The sequence below is a fragment of the Crocuta crocuta genome, unplaced genomic scaffold (assembly GCF_008692635.1).
Source record: "Crocuta crocuta isolate KB4526 unplaced genomic scaffold, BGI_CrCroc_1.0 scaffold343, whole genome shotgun sequence".
In the NCBI taxonomy this organism is placed as follows: Eukaryota; Metazoa; Chordata; class Mammalia; order Carnivora; family Hyaenidae; genus Crocuta; species Crocuta crocuta.
The window spans coordinates 3964411-3990254 of record NW_027532679.1 but is presented as its reverse complement, the minus strand read 5'-3'; the positions used below and the strand labels follow the sequence as shown (position 1 = coordinate 3990254).

At 39.6% G+C, this 25844-nt stretch overlaps 1 protein-coding gene across 2 annotated transcripts in view; it reads left to right on the top strand.

Moving 5' to 3' along the window:
- EBF1 (EBF transcription factor 1) overlaps positions 1–25844 on the top strand; it is a 388391-nt gene that overhangs the window by 246022 nt on the left and 116525 nt on the right. For both annotated transcript variants that reach the window (XM_077780761.1, XM_077780760.1), the window contains exon 6: positions 15040–15181. In XM_077780761.1, the coding sequence (XP_077636887.1) occupies positions 15040–15181 (142 nt within the window). The remainder of the gene's footprint in view (positions 1–15039; positions 15182–25844) is intronic.

The window sequence follows — 25844 nt, the reverse complement described above, 5'->3', positions numbered from 1 at the left end:
CCTGAGAGAAGAGAATTCCTGGATTCCTAGTTTCTGGAAAACATTTCTCCTGTCTAGCTGCCACCCCACGTTGGTAGACTTGAATGCTTTCTTTCCCATATAGGATTTTTTGTGTGTAGAGTTTCCTCTACATTAATTAGCTTTGCTGGTAAACAAAACATGTGATACCACTAGGTGTATGTTGCTCAGTGCCCTGAAACATGAGGTTGGGTTTCCTTATAAACTGTTTTGCAGCTTGCTTTGGCCCCGAGATGAGCCATCTTTCTCCCTTGACCAAGCTTGGGTTAGGAACAAGGCATATCCAGGCATGAACCAACTCATGTCTAATAAACGTGTCTAATAGACATGTGTCATGACTTATGAATATCACGATCAACTTTCTTGTGCTTCTGAGGGCATCAGAGTTCAAAGGTAGACTTTGGTGACATTGGGAACCTAAGAGAGTATTTGTATAAGACTTCTGAGGCCTTGTTTTCCCTTACAGGGTCTGCTAGTAAAATGTCGAAAAGCCTTAAATTATAGGATGTAGCTCTTATGTGGGATGAGAGACCCAGTCTGTTATTTTTCATAGTGTTTAGAAAGCTTTATTTTTGCAGATAAAATTGTTGTTCTTCATTTAGTAAAAGGGCTAGTGAGATAAGGGGGCATGAACTGAATTTCTGAAAAGCGTCAGTTTCCTCAACTCTAAAATGGAGTAAAAATTATCATTCTGCTTATTTCACAACATATGAATGATAACATTTTGTATGCATAACTAACTTGTAAATGGTAAAACATAAATGTAAGCTTTTAGAGAAGGTACTTTGAGAAACTAACACTGGGTCATTATTTCAGTACAGGGTTTCTCAACCTAGGCACAGTTGACATTTTAGACTAGATAATCCTTTGTTGTGGGGGAGGGGAGATTTGTCCTGCACATTGTAGGATGTTTAACACTCTGTTACTGGCCTCTATCCGTAGAAACTCTTCCAGCCCCTAGCCCAGTCATGGCAACCCCAAATGTCTCCAGACATTTGTCAGTGTTCTCTGATTCGGGTGGTGTGCAAAATTGCCCCTTGTTGAGATTCATTGGTTCAGTTTTATACCTAATGACTTCTGACAGACTCTTCCTGGTGACAGTGTAACCATCCTACGAAGTGCTCTCTTTTATAGGGCATGAGAGCTGCCTGACACAAGTTCCATACTGTCCTTCAAATTCGTATACTCTTCTCTGTGAGTCTCCAACTGTCCTAAAGTAGGTAGACTCCTCTAAATATGGGCAGTAACTTTGGCCACCACAGAGTCAATTTTTGCATTGAAGAAGAGCTCTTCCCATCAGCAAGGACAAATTCCATACTGGATATCAGATTTAACCTGCTTTGTTCCCATCACCCACTTGTCACTTCCTGGGAGAGTAGAGGGAGCTTGCTGCAGAACAAACACTGACTCATTTTATTTTGTATCTGTGTGTGTTTACATGCCTCATTAATTATCATTTTTCCACAATTAGCACGTGGTCTTATGCATGTAGGCACATGAGTGTTTATGCAATTAGAGAATGGATGAATTACCTCAATAGAATTAAAGTAACACCTCAAATATGCCTACTGAACCTTTCTTGTTTTTCCCCAGCCTTCTTTCTTTCATGACTATTTCCTCCTGTGTTTCTCTGCATCATTTCCTGCTTGAAGCCCTTCCATCCTTCTTGAATCCACCTTTTCCTTGGATTCCACAACAACATACATTCATTCTCAGCCCTCTCCAAGGGATACTCTTTATTTGCTCTCCTGTAAGTGTTGCTGTTCCCTAAGTTTTCTTCTGAGGTCCAGATCTTTTCTCTCTTGAGTATCTTCTCCATTTTCAGCATCTTAACCACTAGTCAGGCACTCAGAACTCTTGAGTCAGACTCCCTCAGACCTGACATCTAGATCCAGACCTAGCTGCCCAGTTGCCTATTGGATACTTCCAGGAACTTTCACTCAGTGAGCCCCAAACTCCATTGTCATCATCTTTCTTTTCTTCTTTTTGTGCTTTCACCACAAGGTGGTTTCTCTTCGTATGTTCCTTATCTTGGTTTACTTCTGATTACATTAAGTGCTGTGGAAATGACTATTTATACTTCTGTCTACATTCAGTGTGTTCTACTTATGTGTGTATAAATATACATGCCCATATGTGTATCTTGATGTACATCTATGGACATTGGCCATGATGATGATGATAATGATAAAGCTAATTTATTATATAAGAGGTAAAGTGCTAAGTATTTTACATGAGTTATCATTTTATTTTCACAATATCCCTGTTGGGAATGTACAAATATATTTATAAAATGTAATTTTACAAATGGGGAACTGAGGCTTAAAGGGGTTAAGGAACTTGCTCAAAATCACAAATTTACTAAGTAGTGAGGAGGCAGTGATTCAACCCATCAGTCTGACTCAGATGTTATCTAATGTTGTAGAACAGTAAAGAACTTGTCCAGAATATGTAGGAAGACACTTATTGCAGAGAAAATAAGGAAGTCTCTCAACATCTAAGAGCCACAGTGGCTACCCACAAATGTGTGCTGGAATCTTAGGAAAGCCAGATGTTTGCTGTATAGTAGACCTAAAGATACCATCTGCATGAAGAACTTTGGAATACCACCAAAGTTCATCAGGCAGAGTGTGGTGTTGCGTCAAAGGAGAAGAACTTGAGCATTGCTTCTGAACAGAGCTACAGTGTTGGCCAATTTTTACTGGTATGAACTTTAGAAAAAGAAGCTATAACTCAGAAGACTGCTTGTGCTTCACTTAACCTAGGGAGGTTTTGGCCACTTCTCCAGAGCCAGAAAGACCCATCCCCTAGATGGAACATAAGTAAAGTAGCCCCTGATATCTCAGAGTACTCTGTGAAGAAATCATACTGCAGTTCCCAAATCTTGAACCAAGAGGGGAAAGATCAGTCTTCTGTGCAGCTATCCTGGCTGACAGAGAGGTGTCATACAGACACTGGTTGAAGGTTGCCTGGGAATAAGATGTATAATTTCCTTCATTTCTCTCATAGTGTACCATTAGGAAGTTGGTTTGATGTTACTGTTGCCTCTGAGGAGGAATGAGAATGTGTCTTTTTGGGGCATGAGAAAACTCTGGTCTGCCCTTGACACCTCAATGTGACTTTTCCCAGTTATATCGAAAACCTAAGGCCTAGAGACATCTGATGGCAAATGTGCTCTCCTGACTGTTAAGTGGGCTCTCTCCAACAGTCATGGATGCTGCTTTCCTCTCATCTCATTTTGTATGCTCACCAGGCCAGCCTGATCTTCATACAGCCATGCCAGAGTGCGTCTCCTCTGAACAGCAATCAGGGGCCTGTGTAGGTGACTGAGGAGGACATGAGAAAGGTTGTTGATCTCTTGACATCTAAAGACATTCTGTCAAGCAAACTCAGCCTCACAGCGGCTGAGCTTCTGGTGTGTAAACAGAGACTACTTAATTACACAGGTCATGTCAATTAGTGTGACCTTAGCGTTTTCAAGAAATTAATCACTTTCTGCAGAGCTTGGCTGTGTTCATACTTTAAGGCATTATGGAATAAACCTTGTAGAAAATCTGGTACAATATTTTTTCCTTCTTCTCCTTAATTTACAATGAATGTTTTCTTTTGAAATGCCCGGGCTGTGGCTTGGGTAACAAAGTTGCTTCAATACAACAGTGGATACAGGCTTCATTCAGTTCTGGTGGGTGTGAGGAAGTAGGGAGGAAGGGAAAAGGTGGGGGTAAGCAAGGATGGAAACAGCTCATGACAGGGAGAAATTCACTGACTAAAGGAGCCTGTTTCTTCATCTTGACACTAAAAAGATGCTAATGTCAAAGGACGGTGTTAAAGCCATGTCACAGGTCTGGTTTCTAACTGACAGGGGCTAGACAATTTCAGGTTAAGAATTAAATCCTTATCAATAGCTTTCCTTGTTGGGGCTGGCAGCATGAGGGTGGTGAGGGGAGGAACAAGAATTGGGTACAAGCTGTCATCACAGTAGGTGCCATAATACCTGGAGACGGGTATAATTTCCAAATTCATCTTATCTCTTCAACAAAAATTTTCCATCGGCTACAAATCTATATTCATGTATAAATGTTAGATCTGTGACTATATATGAACATAAATTTAAGATAAATTCCTTCCTTCATGCATGCATGCACTCAGTAGTATTTATTGATGTAGTAAATGGTGAGTATATCATGATGAACAAGAAAGACGGGGTATTTGTCCTAATGAAGCTTATATTCTAGTTGGGGTCTATTAGTTAGGATAATACTAGCTGCTATAATAAATAGAACAAAGAATATAATGGCTCATACATAACAGGTTATTTCTTGCTCACATAACGGTACAAGGCAGGTGTTCTTGGTTGGTGGACAGATCTTGTACATGAAATGATTTGTGGACTGGAGCTTTTTTTGTTTTGTGTCTCTACTATTCTCTAGAACCTCTTTGTCTCCATCCATCCAGGTAAAGAGTAAAGAGTACATAGACTTCTTAAAAACCTGGTCTTAGAAATGACCCTTGTCACATCTGCCCATGTTCTATGGGCTAGAAGTCTGTCACACGACCATATATAACCACAGAAAGACCTGCAAATATCTACTTGTACAACCCAAGGAAGAGAGGAAATGGATGTGTGGGTAACCATTACCATCGGCTGCTACAATGTATACAATTTAATAATTACAAATCATTAAAAATTTCCATTATTCAAATAAAGAGTATTAATAATATGAGAGAGAATATATGTCGAATGGGGGATAGGGACCTAATTTAAAGTGGTTGACCAGGGAAAACTTGTGAGGAGATGACATTTAAGATCAGAGCTAACAGATAAGGATAAACCATCTTGAGAAATGCCAGAAGAATTTTCTGAGCAGAGAGGACAGCAAGCTCTAAATTCGTGCTTATTTCATGTTTATTGGAGGAGATAAACAACCTTCTTTCACTCATTAGTCACTTGGAGTGGGGGATGGGAAACCACCAGGAGAAACCACCAGGTTACTCATCCCAAATTCCCACCAAAAAATGTATTCTTTTAAAAGTGGTGACATGAGGAATGACAGTAAAAGGCAACTCTCTGTTTTTGTTTTTATTTTTTGTGAATTCTGTAAATTTTGGAGAATCCTTGTTATTTATTCAAAAGCCCACAGAGGCTCTGAATCAATATATTATAGGGTATGCTTAGAGGATTCTTAAAATACATGCCATACCTCTGCAGTTTCGGTCTGCTTTTAAAGGGACTTAAATAAAGAAAGAAATATTCGTATCCTTTTTATTTTTCTCCCACTGTCCCCCACCTCCTGTTTTATATTGTTTTGACAAATAGCACATCTTGCAATTAAATTCTTTACCAACAGAATCCTAGGGGCCCGAGCTGCAATCACTCTCCTCCTACAGAATAATTTCAAGATGCACCACACTGATTAATTATACTGAAAGCAGTTCTAATGATAGTTTCAGAATACAGGATTAATTCACATAACATGGTAAATACAAATGGTGGATTTTCAACCTGATATATTAAACCATTACAGCTTATTGGGCAAATATGTATCTTGGCATGAGCCTTATGCTGGGCCTTGGCAGAAAATATGCATCACTGAGAAGGAATCCTTATGAATGCATTTGATGAGTGGTGGCTCTGCACTTAGGGGAAATAAATTTCTACATTAAGTACAGCCGCTATTGAAGAAATGTAAAATACATTAAAGGATAGATGTTTAAAAGTGTTTGGTTTGATCAATGTTGCCAATGGATATTGGTTCTGAGGATGCTTATACTTATTGAGACTTACCAACAAAAGATAGTCGTACATTCTATCACTTTTTAAGTTGTAACTTACAGAGCTCTTAGTATGTGTGAGACCCTGTACAAGGTGTGTTGCATGGATAATCTTACTTATTTTTCCTCTGCTCCTTCCCTTGTTTACTTTGCTCCAAACAAGCACATTAGCTTTCCTTATTTTCCTTCATTTCTCTTTCTTGAATACACCAAACTCATTCCTGCCGCAGGATCTTTACACTTGATATTCTAGCTTCCTACGAAATTCTTCTGCATCTTCATTGAATAGCTGGCTACTTGTTTTACTTAGATTTAAGCTAAAATGTCACATCCTCAAAGATGCCTTCCTTAATCTCCCAATCAAAAATAGATCTCACCTAGGTATCACTCCATCCCCATTTTATTTTCTTCTTGGAACTTTTCACATTCAGAAATTTGCTTTTATTGTTTACTTAGTTTTGGAAAAACCCCTTTCTGTCCCTGATAAGCATTAAGTACTTCGTTCATTGCTGCTTCTCTAGCACACAGAATAATGCCTGGAGTATAGTTGGCATATAACTTATTCCTATAATTGACTTATCTAAGATTACAAACTGGTAAGTGATGGAGTTGCAGTTCAGATTCAGTTCTGACCCTAGAATCTGAGCTGTTGATTAATATGCTATTTTCTTGCTCCCAGTTCCCATGTTCGTGTGTCATAGAGTCATTGGTAGAGAACACACACGGCAATTCTGTATGTTTTGGTTCACTGTTGCTTGAAATAACCAGTGGGAATGTATAAATGGAGAGCACCTGTTAAATGCCAATGACACCATCAAGAGTCATCAAATGTATCCTGATCCACAGAGAGGGGAGCAAGGTTCAGGTCACTGATGAGCTTTTATGTGAGCACGTGTCACAGTTCGGGAGACAGAGCGGAGTTTAGTTTCCAAAGGTCCAAATTAGTTTAGTGTAAGTCTCTGAAGATTTAGAAGTGTCTGTTCTACTGTTCAAAGAGGAGATATTTTTGCCTTGAGCTTTAAAGAGTAGATTTAATTCAGTTACTCACTCCCATTCTCCTGCAGTTCTGCTCTGATACATCCTGTAGGTTCATGCGTCCTCCATAATTTTTAATGAGTTATTTGGGATCTTTCAACCAGATAGAAACTAGCAATCAGGCAGGTTTCAGAAACGATCTCATTCGGTATCAGTCAAGGATATTTTAAAGGACAGAGTTAATGAAGACCTAACTCCTAACTGCTGCAGACCATTTTTATGTATATAATACTTAAAGTGTAGTCAATCACACATACCCCAGAGATGTACACTGGAAGATACCAGCAGACTCAGGAGAGAAAGGACTTAGGCCAGGAGTTTGTAAGAGTCCAGAGGCTGTCATGGGTAAGAACTGGACCTGGGGTCTGAAAGTTTCCCTTCAGGCTTGCCTCTGCTCTTAATTTGTCTTATGACCTTGAGCATGCTTTTAACTTCTTGGGCCTCAGTTTTCCAAGCCTTAAAAAAGATGTGTTGGACAAATTTGCAGAGTCATAACTACTGAGAATTTCTTTTATCATTTTTTCCTATGAATCTTATGTGACAGACTCTTTTTCTTTTATCCTAATGGCATTTATTAAGAATCACACTCCGTTTTAAAATTATTTGAAGGCATGTGACTCCATCAATTCAGAGTTCTCTCACGGGCATGAGATAACCAGTGCTTCCACATGCACATGCTTTGATCCTATATTGACAAAGGAAAATTACTGAATGTATGCTATCTACTAATAGCATGCTATCTTCCTATAGGTGAATTTAGGATACCCTCTCTGCAGTGTTGTTCCTATTACTATATTTGAAAACTCTTAGTTGGAAGCTACTAGATTGGCTGATTTCTTGGTCCTTTTGACTCTAATATTTGAGGAATCTGTAAAGAGTGGTTCAGCAGACAAGTAGAGTAGAGATTGTGGGCTGTGTAGAGTTGAGGGTAAAAGTTTGATGAGATAGACTTTATTTTGCAGAGAAGTTTTAGTTTTACGGAAAAAAATGAGGGAAAAGTATAGTGAGTTTCCAAAGACTCCTTCAATTTTTCTCCCCCATTTCCCCTATTATCATTATTATTTTTTAATGTTTATTTATTTCTGAGAGAGAGAGAGCGAGCACACATGGAGCATGCCCATATGCATGCATTCGAGTGGGAAAGGGTCAGAGAGAGAGAGAAAGAGAAAGGATCCAAAATGGGCTGTGCTGACAGCAAAGAACCCAGTGCCGGGCTTGAACCTGTGAACTGTGAGAACATGACCTGAGCTGAAGTCGGATATTTAACTGATGAGCCACCCAGGTGCCCCCCCCATTTCCCCTATTATTAATGTCTTTCATTAGTCTAATACTTTATTACAATTGATGTGCCATATTGATACATTATTGATAACATAGTATAAAATTTATAGTTTAAACTATTGTTAATTTTTACGTTATGTATTCTATGGGTTTGGAAAAATACATGATGTTATGTATCCGCCATTACAGTATCACAATGATTTCACTGCCCTAAAAATCCCCTCTATGCTCCACTTATTCATCCCACCCTCCCCCCAAACTCCTGACAACCATTAATTTTTTTACTCTCTCCATAGTTTTACCTTTTCCAGAATGTCATATAGTTGGAATCATATAATATATAGACTTTCCAGATTGGCTTCTTTCATTTAGCACTATGTATTTAAAATTCTATGTCTTTTCATGACTTGATAGCTCATTGCTTTTTATTGCTGTATAATATTCCTTTCTATGGATTACCAGTTTGTATATCCATTCACCTATAAAAGGATATCTTGATTAATGATGCCTTTTATTTAGTTGTATTTTTATTAACATAATTGTAGATTCACATGTAGATGTATGACATAATACAGAGTGATCCCATGTGTACCCTTTACCCAGTACCACAATAGTAATATTTTACAAAACTATGGTACAATATTATATAGTACTATACAATATTCATATAGGATATGAACATTGACAAATCCACCACTTTATTCAAATTTCTCTAGTTTTACTTGCAGTCATTTGCATATGGATATGCTTTTCATTTTGTATAATTTTATCATGTAAGGTCTGTGGATCTATCACCACAGTAAAGATATTGGGCATTGTCATCTCTACAAGGATCATTTCTTGTATTATTTTTTTGCTATATCAACCTTCCCTCTGTCCCTAACCCTTAGCAAGCACTAACCTATTCTCCATTTTTTAAACTTTTTAATTTCAGAATTGTGTTGTTATGGAATTATGCAGGGTATTCATTTTCTATGACCCCCATGACAAAATACCACAGACTTGGTGGTTTAAAAATGGATATTTATTTTCTCACAGTTCTGGATCTTGAAAGTCCAAGATCAAGGTGTCAGTGGGGTTGGTTTCCTCTGAGACCTTTGTCTTTGGCTTGTAGATAGCCACCTTCTTGCTGTGTTCTCACATGGTCTTTCCCCTTTGCCTGTGCACCCTGGTGTCTCTCTGTGTGACCAAATTTTCATCTTCTTAGGATGCTAGTCAGATGAAATTAGGGCCCACTCTAAGGGATTCATTTTAACTCAATCATTTCTTTACAGGCCCTGTCTCCAATACAGTCACATCGTGAGGTACCAGGGATTAGAAATTCAACATGTAAAATTTTGAGGGGGTGTGGAGGGAAATAAGTTCTTAGTATTCAATATGTAATCTTTTGGTACTGGCTTTTATCACTCAGCATAATTCTCTTGAAATTCATCCAGGTGTATCAATACTTTATTTCTCTTTATTACTGAGTATTAGCCCATGGAATGTTGCTTAATGCCTTTCTATTCCATGTACTTGAAGCTCATGTATTAATGCTTTATTTTAGGGGTCCCAAATTAATGCAAACATAGAATAAGTTAAACCAAGAGTCAAGAAAGCCATGTAACAAGCCAACTTTATCACCAATTTCCTTACATTGGGTTACCATATATCAACTTTGAAAACCAAGAATTAAATTTTATAATCATTCAAAATTAATTTGTTTAAGCAGTTACCTTTTGGAGGGAGGTACTTGCTACTAAAATATTCTGAATTTAAGTATTGAAAATATTTATGATCTAATCTTTTCCTCGATTCCATATTTGTTTTGGATATGTTTAAAATTACAGATTTCAACTCTTTTGGTTGCTTTTGTTATAAATTCTTCTTCTACATGAACTGCTACTTTTGCTAATGTGAACTTCCACCCGTGACTGGATTTTAGCTGCTTTCATCTTTTTGAAAATCTGCTCATGAGACAGAGATGATGGTTCTTGAATCTTAGATAATTTGGTTGGAACATACAAGGTCTCCTGCCTGATATGAAGAAAACAGGGGCAGCCTGAAGAATGATAGCAGGAAATAACAATAACAAAACTCCCAGAGAACCTGTCATTCATGTGAAACTAGACTGAATTGATAAAATGTCTAAATTATAGATTATTTTCAAAGCAGTAAGATTTTGTTCAGTTTCAAGCCTAGAATATAACAAGCTAAGATGCCAATGGGTTCTAGAAAGTAAAATTATGTAAACCAGTAAAACTTGCAATTCACCCTAGGCCTAAATGATATAATTATATTTTGTGAGCACAAAGGTCTTTAAAATTGTATGATTTCATTTTTAGACTGATAAAGCAGTGAACATATTAGATATAGTTTCTGGATCCTTTTATTTAAGATAACAGTTTATATTGACTCCTCTTTAGGCTTTAGATGATCAGCCCAACACATTATCTTGAACTTTTTGTGGAGAATCACCAGCAAAGCAGCAACTATACTGCTACTACTACTAACATTTGTGGAATACTCACTATGAGCCAGGAGCCATGCTGGCCACTTTAAATACTGTAAGCCTCACTGAACCAGGTACTGTTATTATTATTTCTGCTGGAGAGGCAGGAACATTGTGGCTTACGGCTAAGTTAACCTGGCTAGAGTCACATTACCTAGGAAAGATTGGGAGTCCAGAAACATAAATTTTGTGTTGATTTTTTCCCCAATTCTAAATTGAGAGGGTAAAATTATTTTAAAAAAATAACAATCTTTAGGAATATCTAGTTCCAGTATAAAACATAGGAGATTCTGAGCCACTGAGGAGAGACCAGAAACTGAAAATGTTAATGTAAAATCTCTAAAGTCCATGGGTACCTGCAGATTTCTCTTTCTGTCTCTTTCTCTGTCTTTAATCCCCTCATGCTGAGAGCTCTCACCTGGAGGGCTGGACCCAGATAGAAGGGACCATGGAACACCCTGGGGTTCATCAGTACATATATGGATTGCTGTATTAGAAGCCTATACCCTAAATAGAAAATTAATTCTAAAAAAATTAGTGATAAAAATATACTTGCACATAACCTTAAACATGTCCACTTAGACTAATACCTATTTTAGGGGATATAACTTGGACATCCTCACAAATAAATTGGAATAATTTATTTCAAAACTATTCTACAGAAGCACTGCCCAATAGGGCATTCTGCAATGATGGAAATTATCTATATCTGTCCTATTTTTTTTTTTAATGTTTTATTCATTTCTAGGAGAGTGAGAGAGAGAGAGAGAGAGAGAGACAGCGTGAGCAGGGGAGGGTCAGAGAGAGAGGGAGTCACAGACTGAAACAGGCTCGAGGCTCTGAGCTGGGAGGGAGCACAGAGCCCGATGTGGGGCTCGAACCCACGAAATGCAAGATCATGACCTAAGCGAAAGTCGGACACTCAACCGACTAAGCCACCCAGGCGCCCCGATCTATATCTGTCCTGCCCAAAAGTAGTCTCTAGCCATATGTGGCTACTAACCACTTGAAAGGTGGCTATGGAGACTCAGAAACAATGGAATTTAAATTTTTACTTAATTAGCTTAAATTTAAATAGCTACATGTGTAGTTACTGTATTGGAAAGTACAATTCTAAAATGGAAAGACTTAATTGTAACAGATACCATAAAAACTTAAGTATACTATTTCTTACATTCTCTTCATCTCTTTCCCTAGGTAGGAGAGTGAGGAAGGGGTTAGAGAGGGAAGTGTTGAGTCCAAATGTAAAATCATTTTCCATGTTTACCTGTCCCAAATTCAAGCTGTGTTTTGTTGACAAAATTTGGGAAGGTTGAAGGTTTGGCAGGTCTGTCTGTCCCCTTTCCTGCATGAATGTGTCAGCACCTCATTAATCTTGAGTTAAACTGTAAAGGCCTTTCCCTCCCACTATAGGCCTATTTTTAAAGGACACTTCAGTGCCCCCCTTGCATCTCACAGTTAGATTTTTAAAAATTTGCAAGTTGTTCTATGGATTAATTTCAGTTTATGTTTTATTTAAAGATTTCTTAATCATTTACAAATTGGAATGAGAGATATTATTTTGGGGAGTTAACATGTATTGTCAAGAGTTTCTGAGGAACATATTACATGTTTATTTTCCAGAAATTAAAAGCATGAGGATTCTGTTTTATCCTTCTCCAATTTTAATTGAAATTTCAGTGAAATGATTCTGTTATACATGTGGTCTTGGTGATCTTTCTTTTGCAAGGAAAAAAAACCACATTGAGTGTGGTTGTTGTTGTTGTTTTTTTTTAACTTAACCGTTTTTGTCATTTTTGTTCAAAGAATTAGATGACAACATCTTTAAACGATACTGAATATTTTAAGCCTAAGCCTGTAGCATTTTGTCTTACAGGTGCATGGTGAATTGTCATTGCTTTTTTTTTTTTTTTCCCTCTTAAGACAGACGTCTAGAATAACAACTTTCTGTATTTCCTGACACTGGAAACAGATACCGTTTAGGATTCCTTTTATAGTTTCTTCAGCTAACGACTCCAGTGACCACTCAATTGTGGTCTCGTAGTAAATCAAAAATTCTTTGAAAGACCCAGCTCTGTTATATAATTGTAAATGTCCCACCTCCCTAACTAAAAAGAAGAGTGAGTTTCTGTTGCCTTAAATAATATGGACTCTGCATTAGCACATCATACTTTATGAAAATAAAAGAATAGACCATTTTCTTCTCTTTCTCCTCCTCCTTTTAAACTACCCTACCATTGATGAGGCATACACATAACCTTCAGGCTGTGTCAGATCTGGTTGGTCAATCATGAAGAAAGAGAAAAACCACTTTGCAAACTGCTGCTTCAAGTGCTCTGAGTTCTCCCATGAATGACTTGCCCTAGTTGGAATTTGGGTTTTCACAATGACTGAGGCCAATACCCTGAGTCCTGGAATGGACTCCCAATTGTTTACTCTGTATTTTAATAAAATGGAATTAAAAAATAAAATCAGGGGAAGATCCAGGTCTGGTGAGGCATCAAGAAGAGGACCCTGAGAGAGGGCCCCGTGGGAGGACCACCCCCAGAAGCCCTGCCATGCAGTCATCCCTGGGAGGCCCCTGGGTGGGATGACCACGTGCGTGTTGTTTCCTGACTTCCGCATCCCAGTCAGAAAGACACTAGGGGCTTGACTTAAGGAGTAGGGCCTCGAGTCTACAGAAGGGAGGGAGAGGAAGAAAAAATGAGCAAAAGCTAATAACCAGGTTAAGTCAAATCAGACCAACTCCAACCAACACCCCAATACCATTGGGAGCAGTGTGTTCACAGCCTGCAGTTCATTGCCATGTTTGAGGCCGCGAGCAGGGGACTCTGCCATGTTTTGCCCAGATGCATTTAGGTCAAAGACTCCGACAGTGGAACTTTCAAGTATGGCTGACGTTGGTGGGAGGGGGTGGCTCCTGAGGGGGGCACTGGGCCAGGCAGGGCAGACAATGTGCAGGCTTAGGCCAAGACCCAGCGTCTTGCCCTCTGCTCAACTCACGGAGTGAAACAGCAGCCTTGCATCAAGACTCTAGAAGTCGGCGAAAAGGCTTGCTCAGAAACTGGGGCCTCAGTATGTGCCAATCCTTGTAAAGCGTTTCACCTCTTCAGAGGCTAATGCCTCTCAAAACCAAGAACAATTAAAGCGAGAGTCTTTCCAAGCAACTGGGGAATTGAGCAAAATAAATCAGAAATCCTCAGCCTCGGCTCTGGAGGTTCGCCTCATTATGAGAGCAGATCTATTAGCCCTCTTGCCTTTGTCTTTCATTTCTCAAGTGAGGTGATTCTAATTAAATTAATCTGCATGTCAATCTATCGGTGATCAATCAAAGAGCCTGAGGTCCCCCCTATGCTGCAGGGTGCTTGCGGCTGACAGGGGCTGATAATGGAGGAAGAAATAAACTGTCGAGGAAAGTTAATTAGTCAACATAATAGGTGGATTAAACAGGAGCTGGCTGATTGCTGTTTCCCATGTCAAAGCATGAGGTGGGAGCTGAAGCTGCAATTACAGACAATTATTATATTTGGTTGTAAGAGGTCGCATGAATAAACATATCTCTGTGGGTTTCAGTTTTAATCCTCTTCCCCATTTAATATAAGGAGAAGTGTAGGTCATTTCTTCTCATTGTTTTAGTCAAAGTTCTCTGAGAAAACACCTTTGCCTGTGTCCCTTCTGGCAAACTGGGCTCAGAGTCAGTTATGAGATGGCCAGGGTACCTGAATTATATCTTGGGCCAATGGCACCATTTCTTTTTCTTGTTTTGTTTTGTTTTGTTTGTTTGTTTTTGGCTTTGAAATACAGGTTTAACCCCCTTCATTAGCAGGGATCTTTTGGGGAGGGATAGTGCTGGTGGTGGTGATGGGGGTGAGGATGGGGGTAGGTGGGGAAGGAAGTTTGGTCTGATTAATCGAAGTAATGTGGGAAGAAAAAGTACAAGAAACACCAGAAAGATACCGGGTGAGAAAACTGCATCCCAGCTCTCACTGAACCCTCTCTTTTTCATTTCTCTATCCTCTTAACCTTGACGCGGTGGGGGGGAAATATTTTAAAGATTCAAAAGATTTTTATTTGCATGATCAACTGTGATATCTGCTTCAGTGTCTAAACTGAAGGGTAATTTAGGTGAAACACAACCACCGTTGTGTAAAAAAATATGCTAATAAAGATCCTCTTGTTAAAATTATGGTTAACAGTGTACCTTCTGCTGTATAACTATAAACTGTGCAATTTTACTTAAAACTGCATCAAAAGCGTTCCATGCCAAAGACCCACTCATCAATAGCTCCTCTTGTTAGACTTGTACAGCATAAGCACCAGTTATTATGTGAAATAGCTATGCAATTTTCTTCAGCTCCCAGCTGTTATTTATTTAACTTGAGTTTATTACCCTCCATGCTTTTATATTAAAATGTTCATCCATTTCTCTCTTCTGTCTCCAGGTCGTGGTGTCTACGACAGTCAATGTGGATGGCCATGTCCTGGCAGTCTCTGATAACATGTTTGTCCATAATAACTCTAAGCATGGGCGGAGGGCTCGGAGGCTTGACCCCTCGGAAGGTACGCCCTCTTATCTGGAACATGGTAGGCAAATCATTTTCATTGGTTGGCATTGCTACTTTAACTGTGAATCTATTTGGTTTCTTTCTTCCAACTCCACCACACTTTCTACTCTGTTTGGAATTTTAAATGTTCTATTGAACATTATTGATACAAAGTATTTAGACACAGGAAGATATCTTGGAGGCCCAGCCTTTCTTGTTGCACATCTCTCTACCCTGGAAGTGGATGATGCATCTTTCCTTCAGGTTGAGAGAGAGAGGGAGACCTGGACCCCTGCTTTATTTACAGCTCCCACTTGACTGAAAAGTAAAGGAAGGCCAAAGTAGGGTAATACACATTCTAATACATTTTGGGTTTATAACTGACTTTGTTGTTTAATGAACTCCATCATCTTTACAATCCTACTGGTGTACCTCTGTAACTTCATTTTAAATTTCATTTGGAGATAATGTCCAAAATCTAGGTCAGAGGCATTTTCTGAATTTGAAGTCCAAACTAAATGTCCTTCCTGTGCCTTGTGCCCAATCTTTCCCTCATCAGCACATATAAAAAAACTGCTTTCTGTAGGTGGACTTTGTTGAGGAGAAATCACATTTGTCTTGAATTTATGGCTCATCAGTGGTAACTTTGAGAAGACTGGAGGAAGCTAGATAAAGATTTGAATCAAGGAAAGTGAATACCACTCAAATGAACCGTGGGCTAGATTGAATATACATCTGAATGATTCTGTACTACATGTATACGTAATGTATTCATTCTTCTATCTGCCCATCCATCCACTGATCCATACATCTACTCATCTACTCCTCCATCTATTTATCAATCTATCCATCATCCATCTACTCATTCACCTTTCATCCATCCATCTGTCCATCCATCCATCCATTCATCCATCCATCCATCTGCCCATCTGTCCATCCATTTATTCATCCATCTATCCATCCTCCATCCACCCATTTATCTATTCATCTTTCATCCATCCATCTAACTATCCATCCAGGAAACAATTATTGAGACTATACACAGTATCAAACACCATGCTATATTTTCTCTTATCTTCAAATTAAACTCTAAACCCATTTCTCCACTTCACTTTCTAGTTTGCTAGGTCAGCAGGATTCTTTTAAAAACACTACTGCACAAATTACCACCTGATTGTCTGATTTTTTCCAAGGGCCATGAGCTGTCCCTGATATAATTCATAAGGCAGAAAACTCCCTTCCCTGCCAGCATTCTAACTTAATAAACATACCACTATCATTATTTTTGCCTGTTTTTTTTCCTGCAGTTAAGGAATACACAAACTGTACTTTTTATTAATTAGCCAGATGTAACACTCTTAGAAGGGATTCTTCACCACATCCAGTTTTACAGTCTTTTTAAAGTAAACTATCATCTTTCAAAAGCTGCTTCTTTATGGTTTCATTAGTACTGAGATGGATGGATATTACTTTTTTGCAGTAGACCATTTGAAACACCTGCTCATGATTACATTCCTAGTTCCATTCTTGTACTTGAAATTATTCTGATCCTCACTTTACAGCAATGTTGCCTTTTTAATACCCTTGGAGTCACTTAAGGGATTGTATTACTAGAAGTATTTAGAGGAAAGGAAGAGGAAAAAACAGGTAAATACTCACTGGGCACAATTTGGAGAGCAGTGACTTAAAAACTGATGTCTTATTTTTGACAGTGTCTGGTTAGTTACAATGGTTACTGCCCTGTCCAAGGACAGACTTGACTGTCACTTTGAAATCTACCAGTCATGGGTTCACAGTTTCAAAATGTGCTCCAAATGCAGACTACACCCAGCCCCCATTCCTGGCCTTGGGAAGTCAGTGACAGACCACATGACACCATGCAAATCATCCCTCCACTTAAAAAAAAAAAAAAAACTCCATACAAACCAACAGAAACAACCTGCTAGAAAGGACACTTCTAGAACATGGAGGTCAGGAACATTATTTTGCATTATGATGTGGAAGAAAGAATCTTGATGTAGGAGCCAGGAAACCTAAATTCCATGTTTAGTTTTACCTCTGACCTTATGTGACCTTGGACAGGTCACCTTACTTTTGGGGATCTTTAGTTTTCTTCTTGGTAAAATGAAGGTGATGATCTGTAGGGGTAAAAAAAAATGTGTGCCTTCAGTGGGGGCAGGTCATGTACATAGGGGAAGTGGGCTGGGTGGAGACTGCAGAAGAAAGGCAAGTACATGCTCTGTTGTCCCACAGACAGTTGTGGCCAAGGGGACTGAGGGCCCAGTAGGACCAGATGTTCTAGTGTGGCAAGAAGAAAAACTCCTAAGTTTTAATTGTTGGTAACTAATTATAAAATTTTAAACCTAGAAGGGATGAAGGGGGACATGTCACTTAGGAGGAATATAGCCATAGGCTAAGAGTTTGAGATCTCTAGACCAAAATGTCTCTAAGCTTCCTCCCAGCTCAAATATTCTTGCTTCTAGGTATACATATTAATATTTCAATTGGAATATCACATTATTCTAAGTTTTAAAGGCAATATTTTATTCCTCTGCTCCAATTTACCAGTCTATAAGTGGCCATGTTATTATTAACATATTGCTCAAGAAAATGATGACATTTCACTTGTTCATAAATGGTTAACCAGCAGTGGGGGTGTGGATATGTCCTACCTTCAGCTAGGTGGCCTAGCTCTTACCAAAGCCTTACTTTATTCCTCTCCAGAAGAATAAAAGCATAGATACCTTGAGGTTCCTTGTAATGACAATAACATGGAAATCTCCTTCTCTGCAGAATGAATCAAGCAACCACACATAACCACCCCCTCATTTAGACACTTCAAGCTGATACATAAATATCTACTCAGCAAAGGATAACTATTGGGCTCTTTCACTGGGGATGTGTGGGAGTGGACTTAAATGAAATGCATGTTGATTTGGGGGTATGGTAATACTTTATCTTACCATTGAAAAATCCCGTTTGAAACTGTCCCATTTCAGACTTCCAGAACCAAACCCCTACTCCTTGGCCACTCCATTCCTCCATCCCCACCTCAGACAGCCGCTGCACAGTGAGACTGCTAGCTATTTTCACCTCGTAGGTGACCTGTAGGAGCCTTCATTTTTCCTCATTGTGGGCTTTTTACCATCTCATTTACAGGTAGCCTGAATTATTTTGAGCAACTCTGCACATCTCTATTTATAACCTGCTTGTCAGACAGTTGGAGGAAAGTTCCCTTTCATAGCTCATGTTTCTGCGTATACGTAGAACTAGAGACCATGCTTTACATTCATGCAGTCTTCCCTGTGTGACCCGTGGACTTCCAAACCTCCCTGCTCAAATAACTGCCCCTGGATTTCAGTAGGAGAGTTGACAAAGGCAAATTTATTTCACAGAATCTTGCTTGGTCCAAAGAGGGTGAATCCTGGCACACTGTAGCTCATGGTAATTGCTCTCCCTCATTTTTTCCTTCATTCATAAATACTGAGATTTTCCTTGGCTGAATATTTATGGGAGAATTTAGGCTAGGGAGTTTTCATCTTTAAGCAGTAGCTTTAAGGAAGATATATGCTGTGGAGAAAGGTAGCGTCAGAAGCTGACTACTCTCAGAGTTTCAATTTTTGAAAAAGCGTAGACTTGGGGCCAAAGATGCAGAATTATTGCCCCCCATGGTAATACACAACCTTACCTGTCTGCCCTGTCTTCCCTTCACTTGGGCAAATTCTTGGGGACTGTATGCCAGGGATCTTTTTTTTTTTTATTAATTTTTTTTTTTAAATTTTATTTCTAGCAGAGAAAGAGAGAGAGACAGCTTGAGCAGGGGAGGGTCAGAGAGAGAGAGGGAGTGACAGACTCTGAAATAGGCTCCAGGCTCTGAGCTGGCAGTCAGCACAGAGCCCGACGCGGGGCTCGAACCACGAACCGCGAGATCATGACCTAAGCGAAAGTCGGACGCTTAACCGACTAAGCCATCCAGGTGCCCCTGTATGCCAGGGATCTTTAAAGGCTTGGGGAGTGTTGATATTGTCATTATTATTCTCTTGAGTTTCAGGTTGTGTTTACTTGAATTTAAGGCCAATTGTGGCATCAGTTTCTCTAATCTTTCCCCCTGTGGCAAAATGTGGTGCCCTCACAAAGCTATAGTGCAGGGACCCTGTCAGCTTGCATGCGCTAACACTTTATTATCTAATGATCTAATATGCAACAAGGCAAAGTGCCGGTGCTCATCATTCTGACATAGAATGCGGGGAGAAGTGACTAAATTACTTTATGTACCATTAGCGCTAGCAGCTATGGTGAACTCACAGGCAGCATTTATGCAAATGCCTGTGAATACACTCTAGTGGCTTTGTCAGAAAGCCTTCTGACAAGCAGTTTAAATGCTCATTTTTTTTAGGGGACATTTTTTTTTTTTTATTTTGGCATGCATGTGTTTTTATCCCTTCCTTCCTCCCTTCTCCTTCCCTTTATTCTCTGCCCTTCTTTGGATGATTGGAGGACATGTCTTCTCTGTGATCACTGGCAAATCTGAGCAGGTCAGAGAGGGCTCAGCTGGTCATCAGTAGACACCCTTTCTGGTTTTGAGGCCCCAACTGGTGTTTTGCATATTTAGGTCCTTTTTAAAAAATCAGTATGAATTTGTATAGCTATCATGCGTATTTGAAAAATCAGTAAACCTATTAATCAAGAGTTTTTAGAAGGTGAATATTTTAATGTTAATGAGTTCTAACCTGAGGTCCTACTTAGTCTCCTGGCTCAAATATAGATGTTTTTAAATACCCATGCTTTTTAAAATTGCAAAACAATTGAAATTTAGTTTTTGTAGGCATGAGATACAAATGAATGAAATTTCCCTTCAAAGTAATTATACAGATAAAGACGTGAAGTATAAATGTGCCAGGACCCCAACATAAAACAGACCTAAACAAAAGTAGAGTTTGGTCAAACTAAAAACATGATGCAGAATAGAAAGTGGTAATAGAATCACTGGGGCTGTTAGAGAAGTAGAATCAGATTTTCCCCACCACCAGTTAGTTCTGACCTCTCCATTGTAGTTTCCCCTTCCAGCTGTCCCTGACAATATGGTGTTATTCTTGCTCTTTAGCATTTGACCTTCTTTAATCCTTTTGCTCCAGACAGAAGCAGTTTTTGCTTCTGTCGCTTGCCCCTGGGTATCCAACCCCATTGACTCCTTGTGCCCAGCTGCACTTAAATTTGTTGTTTTATGGACATGTGGAGAAAGATGATTCGGGCTTAGGAAGATTACTCCAAATTGAGAGACAGCATGGAGCTTCCAATAGAAAGGAGAGGCCCCCTCTTCTCCCTTCTGTGTAATGAGGCCCTAAGAAGTGGCTAGTAAATATCAGCTGGATCTAGCAGAGGGAGGATCGGGCTGAGGGAAGAGCTAGATTCTGGACCTGGCTCTGCCATGAACTAGCTGTGAGACTCTGGGCATGTTACTTACTTGGCTTCTGTGGCCTCCATTTGGTATGTATTCAATGAGAACAGGGTTGGGTCATCTCTAGACCTTTTAGCATGCACAATTTTTTGGTTCTCTGGACTGAAACTGTTGACACATGCCTCTCCTTGTCTGGAGGTGCTTTGGAGAAGGAGGACTTCAGGAGAACAAAGAAATCCACTGGTTGTTTCCAGGATAGCCCTTTATTTGGATCTCCAGCCAAGGAATAAAGTCTCAGCTTACTGAGACTTCAAATCATTCCTCCCTCCATTCATTCATTCTAAGCATCCAGTACGTGCCAGACACCAAGCTGAGATGTAGAAGCACAAGGCAGATATAGGCCCCGTTGTCACAGAATTTATAATGTAAACAGAGAAGAAAGATATTTAAAAAAATTTACAACCAGCTCATGAGAGTTATGCATAAAAGGGGGACCATAACAGGAGTGGGAAGGAGTGAGGTATCAGAGAAGCTTCTTTGGGGAAATCACATTTTTGCCAAAACCTAAAAGCTGAGTATGTTTTCACCAGGTAAAAGGGACAGAAACAAATCTCCAGGAGGAGGGGACAGCGTGTGCAAAAGCTAGTTTGCTTAGGTGAATTCAGGGAACCCAGAGGAGACTGGGATGACTCCTGTTGCACCCATCACTGGGCGGATGGCAGGAGATGAGGCCGAGGTGGCTGCTGAGAGCCAGATTATGCAGGCCCACATGAGACACTCAGGCCGTGGTCTTTGGCAGTTGTGAAATGGGGTGGGGGGCCAAGCAGGGCTTTGATGAACTCATTTTCAATTACATGGACTCCTAGTGTGTCATGAAAGCCCAGGGCAAGATCACTCCGAGTTGCTTATAACTTTGCTCTTCCCTGCCGGCCCTCGGAAGCTCACCAGGGAGCTGGCTGTGCCTGGGAGCCGTCCCCCTGATCACTCCTCATTTTATCAATAGTGCAAGTGTTCAAAATAGGAAGAAAGTCAAACATTTTGAGAGTTCTTTTTCCAGATGGTTTTGGCTTATCGATTTTCTTTTTGCATAAGTGGCTTAGAAAGAGTTTACCTATTGACTTCTGTTGAACTTACAGAGGCTTTTTTAAGGCCTAAAGAGAATGGAAGGCTGCTGTGTTGCTTGGCTATGAAATGTATATTATTTGTCTAACCCCAACAAACTAAAATTGCATGAGTGAAAATAAACTAAACAATGAAGAGAATACATTCCATCCCAAATTTCACTTTTCCTCTCCCACTATGGTCAATGGGTGAGTGACAGCTCATGCCAAGTGAAGGGCCGTTGGCATATGAAAGGTCATCCAATACATCCTCTCATTTTCCAGGTAAGGAAACTGAGACTTAGGAAGGGGATGTAATCTCACATTCACATAGATAGTTTGTGTCAAAATCCATTTAGTGCTCTTTGCCCACAGTATGCTGGCAGGCAAGTGTGAATTCAGGGGGAGCACAGCTTTATGGTCACTGGGTTACACAAGATATTGGAGGACTTGGGGTCCACTCCTGATGCTTTTACAGTTCAGGTTGGCATCGGCTTGCAGAGGTCTCTCTGGGATTCTGAAGATTGGAAGGAATGTCTGTAACACCTCTCTAGCTTCCTGACAGAAATGCACTTTCAAAACATGAGGGACAAGGATGAAAGATGCAGGCAGAGCTTTACACTTAGACAGTGGCCCTTCATATAATTGGTTTTGGTGCAGAACTCCAGCCAGATCCACTTAGGGAAGAGCATTTTGGTGGAGGGTCCAGGTTACCATAGACAAATACTGATGTCATGCTTTGTTACTTAGAGTGGCATATTACATCTTATCAATTGATTTTTCTACTTTAAAAAGAAAGACAGGGGAAGGGACAAACATCAGGGCTAAGAATATCCAGATGTGTCATAGAATAGAGCTCACAGACCCCAGATTTTCAAGCATCAATTCAGTCCCTTTTCTTTGAGCAGTGGGGAAGTAGCCTTTTGTCTTCCCTTACAGTAAAAAATTACATGGCAAGAAGTCAAGATAATGAATAAAGATGTAAGTGGAGACTGATTTTCAGTGTATATTCAGAGCCATCCATGAAGTGGGTAATGCCTGAAACCCTAACATTGGGGACTTGATAGCCAGCAAGCTCAGGGTCAGGCAGACGGAAGCATGTCCAGGAGCTACAGGTCACTGCTAAGCAGATGATCGGTGTTATCCGTATTTGAATCTGACACTACCCGTGGCACTAATGGAAAGGAGAAATAGTGCTGAGACTTTGCTACCCTGCTTAGTGGTGACCAGGCCAAGTGGTAATGTGCAGTATCATTATTACTGCTATTGTTATTTTAGGGTTATTATCAGCTAACATTTATGGAACATTTACTCTGTGCCAGTACTGTGGTAATTATTTGACATATCAAGTCCTCCAACAAATACGATGAAATATAACAATTAGTATTTCCATTTTATAGATGAGAAAACTAGGGTTTAGAGAGAGTCAATAACTTACCCAATGCCACAAAACTAATTAGAACTGGACCTGAGATGCGACCCCTGGTCTACCTAACCACATAGCTCTGTGTAATAATAGTACTAAGAATAATGACAATAACCCTCAGTGAGCCTTTACTATGCCTGGCACATAATGCTATAGGCACCCCTCGTAAAGATGAGGAAACTGAGATTAAAGAGAGGTTAAGTTACTTGCCCAGAGTTGCACAGCAAATAAGTCATATATCTAGGGTTCAAACCTAGAAAGCCTGACTTTGGAGTCTGTACTTTCAACTACTTGCTCTGTACATTATGCTAAAATTCCTTCCATCTCTTATTCCACTGTTCTTACTTCTTCTTAGTAAAAGGAAGGCAATTATGCTGGTATCTTAAACAGACCTTTCAAAAGTTAACTCAGAGCATATCTTTTTTTTTTTTTTAAATATTTTTAGTTATTTCTAGGAGAGAAAGACAGCGTGAGTAGGGGAGGGTCAGAGAGAGAGGGGGTCACAGACTGAAACAGGCTCCAGGCTCTGAGCTGGCAGTCAGCACAGAGCCCGACATGGGGCTTGAACCCACGAACCGCGAGATCATGACCTAAGCAAAAGTCGGATGCTCAACCAACTAAGCCACCCAGGCGCCCCTATCTTTTTTTTTTTTTTTTAATGGCATACTGTGTATGTTTACATTATGGCTTATTTTCATTCAGTAATAACCTATTTTTCCCCTGGTTATGCCACATTCTGCTACTCAAATAAAAAATGCTTATTTTATTTGATGACTAGTATGTTTTCTGTGGTGCTGGCAAGATAAGAAGGGGGCTGGTAATATTTTATTTATTTGTAAGGATGTTCTAACTCATCTCTGTAGAAATCATTTGTTGACCATATGGGCTCCCTGGCATGTATACAAGGTGGAGAAAAAGGAGACCAGGGCAATACTGTGAGACTGTGAATTAAAAGGCTGTTGGGTTACTAACAGTCTCCTTCTGAGGCGACTGAAGGGCTACTAAACCTCATGCTGCAAGTAACATGGGAACCTGATACAGATTTGGGGAGGCTATTTTCTTATATGAATTTCGTGACAATCCCATCAACTTTGGGAGACTTCCAGTATTTGGTATTTTGAATGACCTAATAAATGAGTGAGCCACGCCTAACTTATTTTAATAAGCACAAAATGTAGGGAAGAGCATGGTGGGAGGTAGGGAGTGGTGCTTTCTGCTTATATTTTGGACCAGAATGACAGAACTTTTTTAAACCTAATTTTTTATCTTATATTTGGTTACAAAATCATCATACTTCCAGTTGTGCTTATTTGCATAATTGATTGTTCCAAACTAAAGGCCTCTTTCTACTTAATGATATCAGAGGATTCAAGGGGTATGTACATGCAAATGAAAGCTTCTGTGACCTGTCATTAATCTTATTAAGATGAGATAGTTAGGGTCAGTGGCCAGGAATGGGTTTGAAATATTTTTGTTTGAACATTTTCAGTTGCACATTCAGAAATAAAAATAGAGCCTGCCTCTACCTTTGCAACTTTGATACATGACCTCAAATATGTATTTCGATTTCTTTGGGCATCAATTTCATCATCAATTAAAGGGGGAGTTTGGTAGCTTTGTTCAAGTCCCGATGATTTGTTATTTGAACCCAGCTATTTCTGTGAGAGGTCTCCTATCTCCTAAGATGTTACACATACACTTCCCTGGTGAGTAGCCACCAAAATGTCAAGGTGATTGTCATTCCACAGGATGGACTAAGGTCAACTTCTCTTCACCTTGAGCATTTCTGCAAGAGGTCAGCAGTGGGTTCCAGGAGGCCTGGAAAAGTCCAGAGTGTGCCACACACAACCACTTAGGTAGATCTCACCCCACTTTCTGTTCTCTGAATTTCTTCAGCTGAGACAGTAGTGTTGAATCCACTTGATGGTTAGCAGTGAGCTCTTATATTAGGTTTCCCACGCAGTGTATGAAATGATTTCAGGTGATGGGGAGAAAACATTTAAAAGAATTTTTTTTGTGATAATTACAGGTCTATCTTGATGCATAAGCAAGCAAACACAGAAAAACACAGCACTACAGGGTCATGATCTCAGTTATTACTCAGACTGAATTAAAGAAAAAGAAAATTAATTGAAACAAAAATAGCAGCTAGATTAATTAATATTAAGTAGGTCATAGTGTAAGTGGTATTGATATGGGACAAAATCAGGACTGAAATTTGGGAAACTGTTTTAAAGGGCTTAAGCATTGGGGAAGTAATAATTCTTTCAAGTCATCAGGAAACAGTATAGGATCCTGGGAAACACAATTTTTGAAGAATAAAACAATTTTTTTCCAAGAAAACCTTTTTAGTTCAATTTACCATTAGAATAGATTTAATGTCCTTGTAGGATTTTGAAAATCAAAATGTTTCTCAAGCTGTTAACTCTGTTTTTATTTTTAAACAAGTGGTGTCTACATGTCAGAGGGCAGAAATTAGTGTGGAAAGGAGGATTTGAGTCAAAGGAGAGAATCCGCCAGGGTCCACCCAGGCAGCACATTATGATAATATATACGGAACCAGCTGGACACTGAGCAAAGCTGACATTGTGTTGTCAGGGGCAGAATCGCCCATCAATTTCCAAGATAGAATTTGAGTTCAAATGACAGAAAGAGCAGCAACTGTGTTGAAACTGATGCATGGGGGAGGGGCTCGGTAGGCAGGAACCAGCCAGGCCTAAAGACAGGAAGTGCTGGTACCTCCGGAAGGGGGTGGCTCTGTTTTCTCATCTGGCTGCTA